Source organism: Vombatus ursinus, unplaced genomic scaffold (genome assembly GCF_900497805.2).
Source record: "Vombatus ursinus unplaced genomic scaffold, bare-nosed wombat genome assembly UNPS02014785.1, whole genome shotgun sequence".
Taxonomy (NCBI): domain Eukaryota; kingdom Metazoa; phylum Chordata; class Mammalia; order Diprotodontia; family Vombatidae; genus Vombatus; species Vombatus ursinus.
The window spans coordinates 11,043,448-11,054,989 of NW_020954563.1; the positions used below are offsets into that span (position 1 = coordinate 11,043,448).

General features: G+C 41.2%; 1 protein-coding gene across 1 annotated transcript in view; it reads right to left on the reverse strand.

Moving 5' to 3' along the window:
- CHMP4B (charged multivesicular body protein 4B) overlaps positions 1-11,140 on the reverse strand; it is a 61,243-nt gene extending 50,103 nt beyond the window's left edge. The window contains exon 1 of the mRNA XM_027867266.1: positions 10,947-11,140. Within this exon, the coding sequence (XP_027723067.1) occupies positions 10,947-11,139 (193 nt within the window). The 5' untranslated portion in view covers position 11,140. The remainder of the gene's footprint in view (positions 1-10,946) is intronic.
- Between the last annotated feature and the right edge of the window lie 402 nt (positions 11,141-11,542).

Genomic DNA, 11,542 nt, shown 5'->3' on the forward strand with positions numbered 1-11,542 from the left:
AGAGATTTATTATAGCACATGTCTCACAGTCAAATACCAACACCAATAAAGGGCTGGCATTAGAAAGACTGACCTTTGTTCCCTAGGCAGGACTTCTTAAACTTTTTTCATTTGTGACCCTTCAGTGCTTCTTAAATTGTGGGACCCCATATGGGGTCTCAACCCATAGTTTAAGAAGTGCTGCTTAATCAGCCCTGAAGTCAGGAGGACCTGAGTTCAAATCCGGCCCCAGACCAAACACTTGTCACTTACTAGCTGTGTGACCCTGGGCGAGTCACTTAACCCCAACTGCCTAAAAATATTTTTAAAAAAAAGTGCTGCTTAGAGAAACTTGGGTTCATTAAAAGGGCTTTGCAATTTCCTAAGGCAGGCAGGCAGAAAGCATTTATTAAGTGTTTACAGTGTGCTAGGCACTATGCTATGTGCTGAAGACAAAATACAAGCAAAAAGACAGATCCTTACCTTCAAAGAGCTTACATTCTAACAGGGAGAGACAACACATAAAAGGGAACTGAATGGACAGGGGTATGGGAAGATGCCCATGCAGGGGGCACAGTAGCAATCTAGACAGTCAGAAGTAGATTCATGTGCAATGACTAATATTGATAAACTCAACCCTTCTCAGCAATGCAAGGATCTAAGACATCCCCAAAGGCCTCATGATGGAAAATGCTATCCATATCCAAAGAAAGAACTATGGAGTTTGAATACAGATCAAAGCATGCTATTTGCTCTTTTTTTTTTTTCTTCTGCTGTGTTTTGTTTCCTCTTTCTGGTGGTTCCTATTGGTTCTAATTCTTCCTTACAACATGACTAATGTGAAAATATGTTTAATAGGAATGTATATGTATAGACTACATCAGATTGCTTGCTGTCCTAAGGAGGGAGGTGTGAAGAGAGGGGGAGAAAAATTTAAAACGCAAAAGCTTATGGAAGTGATTGTTGATAATTCAAAATAAATTAATTTTTAAAAAAAAGTAAATTCAGGAGGAGAATGAAGGATAACCAGCTGGGACCCTTCTCAAACTAGAGGCCTCATTGGGAAAAAAGGGCCAAAGGGGTTTTCCAGGGTACAAAGAAACAAGGAACTGAGGGAAGTTCATAAGAAGGCATCTGAGGCATGGTGGCAAAGTCTAGAGAGTTAGAAGCAAAGCTGGGAGGGGACTAAAGGAGAGCCAACCTCAGCCACTTTCCAAAATGGAAGCCCTAAAAGGAACTTGCTAATGGAGAATGGGGGCTGCAGGAATAAAGGGCTGTTACAGGATGAGAAGTCCCAGGCTCAAGTGATCCACTTATACTGTGTGTCCCAGATTTACATACTGATGGACCAGTTCTCCACCAGGTTCATCCAAATGCGCCTTAAAATGCATTTGGGCATATCTGGGCGAGAGACATTCTTCATCCACTTCGTTCTTTCCTGCGTGGTGATCAGGGCAAACTACTGTTATTTGGCTTAGTTGATTAAGCTCTGAACACGTTATTCTCTTTCACTCCCCTGGTATTTCACTCACAGAAATTCTGTACAATCACTCATTTATTTCTGATTGTCATATTACACAACAGTTAGATGTCACCATCTAATCCAGTGGCTTTTCCCATATTTGCTCTCTTTAGTTTCCATTCATATCTCCTCTATTAGCATGCATATGGCAGTAATGCAGAGTCCTTGCCCTTAATGATGAAAATAGGTTAAACATCTTGGCAGATCTTCTCCACTTTTCTGCTATTTGTTCTCTTCCATTTTCATCCTTAAATACCCTTTGGATAACTTAGATTAGTTTGTTCTCTTGCCAACCTTTAAGCTGGTTTTACTTTCCACTATTTTTTCCCACTTTATGAGGTAATACTGTTCATAACCATCCATGTTCCTACTCCATAAGATTTTACAAAAGAGTTCATATTCTAAACTGGTGCTGCCTTTAGCTTCTCTCTCTCTCTCTCTCTCTCTGCTTTGCAAGTTAAGTGAAGTGTTTACTGATTAATTCCTTTTCTGGGTTTTTTTGATCTTCCTGTGGCAATTAACCTAAATTTCTATATAAAATTATTCTAATCAGTGTTGATGTTATTTCTGTTGCCCATTTTATTATCAATCCCTTATTTAAATAGCTCAGGACAGAGTTGTTTTAATTTTATACCATAGCTTCCTTCCATTTTTTTTTTTTTTTCATCTATCATCCCTCAATATTTGCAGGCTTTCACATTTGGGTTTTGGTTATTCCAGGTTGGCCACTGATAATTAAATGGGAATTTTTGAAGATCTGCATCATAGTGTGGAAAATTGCATATATGTACACAATACATGCATATATGTAAAGAAATATGATGCACATATGTAAAGAACTTTGAAACAATTTTAATAAATCATAAATGTACAAATACTGTATATGATTAATCTACTTCATCATTTACTACCGTTAAGTATACTACATAAGTTTATTGTGAACAGTTAAATTTTGTGAAAAGTTTCAGTGCACTCAAGTATTGGCTTCACAGTCTCTTTGGGAACACCTCCTCTTTGTCTCTCTACCATTCAAACCCATTCACATACTTTTCTCCCACAGTGACCTTTGTATTTTGAGTACTTTTCATAGAAAGAAATCTGTGAAGCAGTTGCTGCAGCTACACCAGCAGCTGGGCAGACAATGCATAGTGTGCAAGACATTAATCTCTGTCCCATAGAAACTGCAACTTTTTTATGGGTGTTTTCTTTGTTTTGTGTGTTAAATAAATATGATCAGAATTATTAAAAATAAAGGTTTGAGGTGGGGCCAAGAGTTATTCAAGGTTTTTCACAATCACAGGGATCCTCTGCCTATAATTCCTGTAAACATCAAGGAACTACTGTAGTCATTTACTAATTTCAATCTTTGTTTTGACAAGTTGGTGCTCTGAATATATACAGACATCTGATTCAGAGATGATTCTCACATCAGTAAGTCTTTTTTTGACAGTTATTATGAAAGAATAATCCAAATCACTAGTAATAAGAGAAATGCAAATTAAAAAAGCTCTGAGATTCCACCTTAAACCCAGCAATTTGGCAAAGATGACAAAAAACACAGTCACAGTCAATAGTGAAAGGGTTATGGGAAGCTAGGCACACTAGTGTATTGTTGGTTGAGCTAGACATCTGTATAACCATTTTGGAAAGCAATTTGGAATTATGCAAATAAAATTACTAAAAGGTTTATACCTTTTGACCCAAAGTTTCCATAACTAGACTTAAACCCCCAAGAAGGCCACTGATAAGAATAACGTGCTCAAATACAACAAAATGTTTGTAATTGCATTTTTCGTAAGACTAAAGAATCAGAAACAAAGTAGATGTCCATTGATTGGGGAATGGCTAAACAAATTCCAGTACGTAGATGTAATGGAGTATCAGAGTGCTGAATGTGATGAACACAAAGAAGCATGGAAGTAAAGATCTACATGAAGCAATGAAGAGTGAAGTAAGCAGAGCCAAAAAACAATATACACAATGAAAGAGCCACCAAAGGAAAGAAGTAAAGAGTCAATACCATAAAACTATGAAGCACGAGCATGAAAAAGAGATCTGAAAAGACACTCCCAGCCCAAGTCTCTGCAGAGGTGGGAGGTCCACAAGTGTTGCACATTGCACACATTTTCAGACTTTTGATCAGTTAAGTGATTTGTTCCTTTTCCTTTTTGTATCTTTGTAAAAACACTATTTGTTATATGGGATAGCTCTCTGGAAGGGGAAAGATACTGGGAAACTATAGTAATGTTAAAAAAAATCAATGAAAACTTAATTTTAAACAAAGAGAGAATCAAGTTAATTTCTCTGTACAGTCATTTAGTGCTCGCTATGTCTAGTAACTACCACTTTTTCTCTTGAAGAAAATAGTCATGACGTAAATGTATAAGGATTCTGCGTAATCTACAAGTCACTGGCTAGTCTCACTCCTTCCTAAACCATGCTTTCCAATATATTTAATTTTAGCACCATCTTTAACTATGCACTGAAGTCACTATCAAAATGCAGATGAATTTACTTTGGAGGATCTTATCTAGTATATCAGAGAATTTCTCTAGCTCCTCTGCAATTAATGTTAGTGAATAAGTTGCAATTATCTTCATGGTGGCCTTTTTATAAATACTTATGAGTAGTACTTCAAATACAAGATGGCCAAGTACCCTATGAAACATTTCTTGTTGCCTTTAGGAATGCACTAAAACCAATTCTGTCACTCTTTTCTTTGTGTCTCTAAGGACAATCTATAAGCCACTCTTTGATTTAGCTACAACTTCCTTCTTTCTTCTGGTTTTCTTAATAGCAAGAATGTAAAGTTTGATCTCATTCAGCTCCTCCAGAACTATGTCCATTCAGTCACTGGACAAAGATCTCCACTAAGTCCTATGCCAGGGATGGGGAACCTGCAGCCTCAAGGCCACATGGTAGCCCTCTCTGTCCTCAAGTGAGGCACTTTGACTGAACCCCCTTAACAAAAGAATTTATTCTGTAAAACTTGGACTCTGTCAAAGAGCTGCACTTGAGGACCACATGTGGTCTCAAGGCCACAGGTTCCCCACCCCTGTCCTATGCCAATGCCTCCTCATGATAAGGAGGTGACCTTAAGCTCTGGCATGTTCTACCCTGCTAGGATGGCTTTGAATATGGCAAGAGAACAAGTCTGTTTTATGAAGATCAAATTACTTAAGTATGGAAAGCCTAATCACTACTAAGCTGACCACTCGGCAAGGAATTCTTTAATCATGGCAATTTATGAAATGAAGAAAAATATAAGCTGGCCCTCATTCCTTTGTGGCTTTCCCCTTTTGTAGTGATGGTAACACAGTGACAGAAAAGAGAGAAGAAGATAACAAGACTCCATTGTTTTCAGTTTGTTGCTGTACATATTACTCAAGGGAGGTAATAGTAAATGTAATTCGACATTTATTAAGCATCTGCCACATGCAAGGCACTCTGTTGAGTGATACAGATACAAAGACGAAAAAAAAAAAAACCAGTCCCTATATCTGCAAACAGCATACTGTCTAGGGTTATCATTTTCATTTTACAAGTGAAAAATCTGAGGCTCTAAATGGTTAAATGACTTACTAAGGATCACGCAGCTCACATCTTGGATTCAAACCTAAACTTCCTGACCCCAAGTCCAGACCACTTTCTACTATACCACCTGGAGTATAGCATAGTATAGTATTTCCCAGAGGACCCTGTGTTTACAAGAGTCTAAAATCTAAATCCCTAAACTCAGAGAAACCCAGGAGTGAGACTAGCCAGTGACTTGTAGATTACACAGAATCCTGGATTAGAGGGTAATTGCCTAGGGCTAGTTTCATATCTTTCCCTTCCCAAAGAACTTAAATAACCTAGTTCTTGGGTCCAGGCTTCTGACCTCTACTCTGTCTGGCTCACCCTATATCCACTTTTATGTCTTGTGACTACCTGCAAAATGAGAAAAATTATAATCATGACAATCTGAAAGTCTCAGATGAGGTCTACCAAGAGATTCTCGTGTTCAAGGATGTTATTTTAAATTCCTCTTACACCTACATGCCATTTACCATCCAATGCCATTAATTTTAAAAGATTCTAGACAAATCTTTTCTTTTAATAAATGTCCTAGCATGTGACTGTCACAGGATCTAAATTCAAGGGACACTACTTTGCTTATACACTTTTATTTCCACATAAAGCTCCAGCTACCCCACTCTGTGTTTTATGGCTTCACAACTCCTCCTGGGAAATCCTATAAGCCTGTTGAGTTTCAGTTCCACTGTTCTCCTCCCCTTTCCAGAAGCAACCTCCTCCACCCTCTATTCTCCCCCCACCCATCTCAGCCAGAGGCTCTGATCAACCAGGTCTACCACATCCAGTCAACAAGCATTAAACTACAGGCCAGACACCATTCTTCTGGAAATACAAACACATACAGATATAAAGATAGTCTCTGACCCCAAGGAGTTTACATTCCAATGGAGGATGACAATTCATAAAAGGAAGCTGGAAGGAGGGCAAAGTGGAGAAATCAACCATAAGGGGGCATGGTAGGGAAATTCCAGAGAGTCAGGAGTGGAGCCTGGAGAGAATGAAGACATTGCTGGCCTGGACATATTCCTTAAAATGGAAATTCTGGGAACAACCAACCAATCAGAGGAAAGGACTTGCAGGGGCAAAGTATATCACCAATGTGAGAAGTCCAGGGATAGGGTGAACTTCAGGGGTTAAGAGGCTTCTGTGACATGACAGAGAAATCAAATTATTCTCAAGCTCTGGAGACCAACAAAGGGACTGCCATCCCAGTAGCTTCACAGGCTCTTAACCTTTGTAGAAACCAGTTTATTGAGTTGGAAAAGAAAACCAAAGTTAGTTAATATTAGAAGTCCATTTTACAACAAGCTTGAATTAAAGAACTAATAATTCCCACACTTCCCCCCAAACCAACATACTATTATGACTCTTCTTGATTTTGCCACAGAAAGGGTCTAAGAAGTAAACAATTCACTCTCCAACCACTCTATCTCGAATCCCATTTTTCATAGCAAAATACACAACCGCTCAGCACACACTTCATTTTTCTAAAGCTAGTCTTTGCCTAGAACTGGCTCCCAATTACCAGCCCAGAGAAAAGCAATTTAAGATTTGGAAAATTGAGCATTTGTAGTAGAAAAAGCTGTGGATGGGTCTCAAAATGGTAACTGGCACCCACACCTGGAGAGGTTGGAAATTAAGAAAATTAGTCTTCTAGGGCAGAAGTTTCAGCATTCATTTACTGAGCACCCTATGTGCACAGACCCAATACAACCTGCTGAGGGATATTGCTTTCCACAGAGCAGACTGGCTGTGCAGAGCTGGGGGGCTTCTTCTTGTAAAACAGAAGGGCTCATTCATGACAGACTGACTCATATGGCATTGAGTTAATTTCTGGAGAAGACATTAAAAATAGGCTCAATTGGGTATCCCTATTTTAAGATAATATGCCTGTTTGAATTCATAATCTTTAACCAATGGTATGTTTGCCTTTCTAGATTAAGCTCTGACCCTTGACATAATGACCAATATCAAGATTATTATTATTTAGAACAAAAAGCAGTAACACAATTATGACAAAGCAATGACAAATTATTTGTGTGCAGGAGAACCAATCTTTCACAAACTTTTATGACCCTGAAGGAACTGCTAAAATCTGTAGCAACTTCAATCTATTCTTTCCACACTACCTAACCTTCCCCCTAACCTCTGGAAGAGTGTAAACATGACGGAGAGATGTTTTTGTCTGAGAAATACTAACCCTGCACTTAGCTAAGGAATGTTCTACAATTTCCTTCTTCCCATCCCTAAAAACAATCTCTCCCATAGCAAAGTAATTCAGCTCAGAAGTTCTCATGCTTAGAACTTCTAGGATCATGGATTCAGAATTGGAAGGGACCTAAGCAAAATCCATCTTGAGTTCAATCTGTGAAAATACTTTTGCAATCACTACCCAAATATTTAATCTTACTGCCAAACAGAGGATGCAAAAGAGACAGAGTTAATAAACCAAAAACATCTAATTAGGCATCTGTGTACTCAAAATTTCCCTGAAATGCCAGTCTCTTTCATTCTTGTAGTCTTAAAAAAGAAACTAGATTCCATACCGTGTACTGAGTGGTTCAAACAATGAGTTTAAGCATGACCCAGACAGGAGCCTCCTTTCTGACGAACAATTTCCTTGACATTTTTCTAGTTTTCCATAAGCATTCTTATCAGAGAAAAGAATCTGCTGGCACATAAACCAATAAGATACAGTGTTTTGCAACTTGATGCCTCTATTAGAGAACAGGGGAGTCCTCATTAGCAATAAATTTAACTCATTAAGATGTCCTCCTACAATAAAACATTTAAAGTGACTTCAATAAATATGAGAAAAGTGCCAATTCTAACAATAATTATGATTTGATGGTGGCAGAGTTCCCACTATAGCCAAATTTCTATACATACCATTAGGCATTGTTTAACCTAAATTAACTCATAAAAAAATTCATGTTCTGCTTTGTAAACATCAATCTAAGAGAAGTAATATCATCACTAGGGCTCTAGTGTTAAAATGGAAATGGGGGAGGTAAGAGGATGAGAATTCAGTTTCAAGTCCAGAAGCTTAACTTTAAATAAATATATATATATATACATATATATATATATATATCCCTAGCAACATAAATGATCAGCTCCCAATTTCCAATTTCTTACAAAGCAATACTTTTTTCATGTTCAATCAAAACACAGCATTTCTAGAAAATCCTGATCTTTTTTTTGTGACAGACTTTAAAAATAAAAGAATCTTCACTAAATGATAATATCTTGATCTGAGAATTTACAGCTAGAAGAACTTTTGGTGATTAGTTAGTCTCGTGTAAGCCCTTTATTTTACAGAGGACACTTTAGAAAGATGAAGTGACTTAAGATCACACAGCTAACAGATGAGGCAGAGAGGAGGTTCAAACCCAGGACCTTTGAGTCTAATTCAGGTGCTATTTCTACTACATGATTTAGCTTCCCCATTATCTTTCATGCTGACTTTAACAAGGAGAAAATCAATAAAGATGTCCACAGTTTGTAAATGTCAAAAAATCTGCCTGAATACAAAAATAATTTCATTTTGTTCCATTTTTTTGCCCAACAACAACTCATTTTTCTATTTGGGTCTCACTGAAAAAAGCCGTCTGCTTGGACAATTTGTCCTCAGAAATTCACAAACTGTAAATTTATCAGAGAATTCTAAATAAGAGCCTCATCACCACCTCGATTCATTTAAGGAATTAATATCTGAGGTCCCAGATAATAAGGACCCTATCTTCTTCATCTTTGTATCCTCTCAGAACCTAGCACAAGGCCTCGAAGTTCTAGGTATTAATAAATATGTCTGAATTAATAAACGAGACAAAAGTTTGGAAATGAAATGCTGGACTCAAACTTTTGCCCCACACCCCCAACTTAACATGCCATAATGAACACTTGGATAATGTAGTATTAACAGTTGATTCAGACTTCAATGATATTTATCTAAGTGTATTCCCCTCAACTCTACTGCATATTGTACATGTTTATTTGTATATCCACACAGACACTCTTCACATCACTCTGGAGATTCCCTGAGGGCAGGGACATGGTTTTGACTTTACTTATAGCACACTCAGCACAGTACTACACCTAAGTAGATGGTTAGTACTTTGATGATACCTAGAATAATGAAGCAACAGAGATCCAAGGATCATATAAAGGAGACTATACATTTGGAAAACCAAAAAGTACATTTATAGCCCTCTTCACTCTGCATAATAAACAGCAGGACACAGTCTCAAAAGAGGAAGAGAAATTAATGAAGCACAGGTTTGGTACAATCAGGTTGCCTTTCCTTGCCAAGAAAATATGTTAACGCCTTACTCATTGAAATTGGATAACTAAGAGTATCTATCTCTTAAATGCCACTTGATAATCTCTCTTCAAGACTTCTGGATACTAATTCAAAAATCACCTAATTGCCAAAAACTGCACAGGTTCCACTGCCATTTTCTAAAACCATGGACCACAGAAGACCTCTTAACATCTGCCATATCATATAGAAGCTGAGGTAAACCAATCCCCCACAGCAAGGTGAAGCCTTGAAAAATGCCAGCATCTGTTGAAAAAATAATCCTATAATTACAAGCAGAGTGCAGAGCATAATGGAACATATTGGTCTGGCAAAGGAAAACACAGAGGAAGGTTACAGACAGCAGAAGGTCATCAATCGGCAGAAGGGGGGGAAGCTTTGTTTGCCCAAGAGATCTTCTTTCCCTTCCAACCGAAGTTCCTGTTTGGCCCGGGGCTGGTGTCCAGAAAGCAACACTCACCTACCTTCTGATAGGCAGTACATATATACATGATATTTTCTGGGGTTGAGAGTAAGGGGAGATGGAAAAAGTAGTTCTATAGTTGTCATTTCATTACCAGCTGTAAAGTCAACATTCACCCCAATGCCCCCAAAACAAGCAGAATTGGGGCCTGACCACTTCTTAGGGATCCCTGATTTGGGTGGAGGAGGCAAGGGAGTGAATGAGAGGGCTTAGGCAATGTTTTCAGTCACGTCAGAAAGTGGGAGGTGCATGGTGGATGATAAGAGAGTGAGTCACATGAGAATTTCTCAAGGCAACTCTGGGACAGGGAAGTTGTAGTTGTGGGGCAGAAATAAGGGTCCTGAGTTGGGGCTGGGGAAGAGAATAAAAAGGAAAAGGGGCAGTGAGAGCAAGCAAATGAAAATATATTGGGAAGGGCGAAGAAAATAGAGTGTAAGAAGTGAGGAGTGGGGGTCCAGCCTATGGTATTGGCTGGGCTAAAGGAGACCACAGGAGATGGGTTTCTTGTGTGTGGTGTGTGTGGTGGAATGGGGGGGGGAGGCAGAGAATGGGAGAGAGAGAGAGAGAGAGTGTGTGTGTGTGTGTGTGTGTGTGTGTGTGTGTGTGAGAGAGACAGACAGACACTGAGAAAGAAGACTGTGTGAGAGAGTGTTGAGGGTGAGTGTGATAGAGGATGTGTGAGTTCGTGAGAGACAGAGGGTGTGTGTGTGTTGGGGGTGAGAGTGTGTGTGTGTGTTGGGGGGGAATGGGTGTCCCGGGAAGCCCACAGCGCTGCCAGGCTGGGGAGTGTGTCCAGCGCCCCAGGGCGGTGAGTGCCCGCCGGGCCGGGGGCCAATCTAGGCCCGATATCTGGGAGAGGGAGGAGGCTCCACAGGTGCCCGGTGGCCACGGGAGGAAAGGACCGGTGTGAGTGTGGGGTCAGCGCAGAGCGCGGGTGCGGGGCAGTGTCCAGGGCGGGGGGAGGACGCAGACGCCGAGGCCAGGGGGCAGAGGCCAGCGTCCAGAGGCCGGGCGGGGCCGGCCGGGGTGGGGTCGGGGCCGGGCGGGTGGCGCAGGGGTCCCCCGGCTCGTGGGTCCGGGCTCACCTCGCTTGTTCTTGGTACCGTGCTTCTTGGCCGCCGCCAGCTCCTGCTCGATCTTCTTCTCCAAGAACTCCTGTTTCTTGCTTAGCATCTCCTCCGTGTCCCGCAGCCGCTGGATCGCCTCCTGCGGGGTCGGGCCGCCCTTGCCCCCCGACTTACCCCCGCCGGCCCCAAACAGCCTCCCGAACACCGACATGGTGCCGCCACCCCCCCCCCCGGTCCCCTGTCCCCTGTCCTCTCCGCCGCCGCCCGAGAACCCCAGTCGAAGTCGCGGTCTTAGCTTCCCGGCTCAGGCCGCACTAACGCCTCCTCCCACAGCAGGGCCTGTACTCGCCACCTCCCACAGGCCCCCGCGGCTTCTAAGCGACCCGACGCGGACCACAACTCCCGGCATTGCCCGCGCCGCCTACACCGCCCACTTGGCGACCTGCGGGCCCTCGTTGTACCGCGGGAGAATGTAGTCTATTACGCTCCTGAGCCGCATTGGCTGCCGGGAGCTGTAGTCCTTGACACTGCTTGGGTCAAAGGGTGCTAGTGTGTGCTGGGAAGCGTAGTCCACCCCCAGGCCTCAATCCCGAAAAAATGTGGTTTGGCATCCT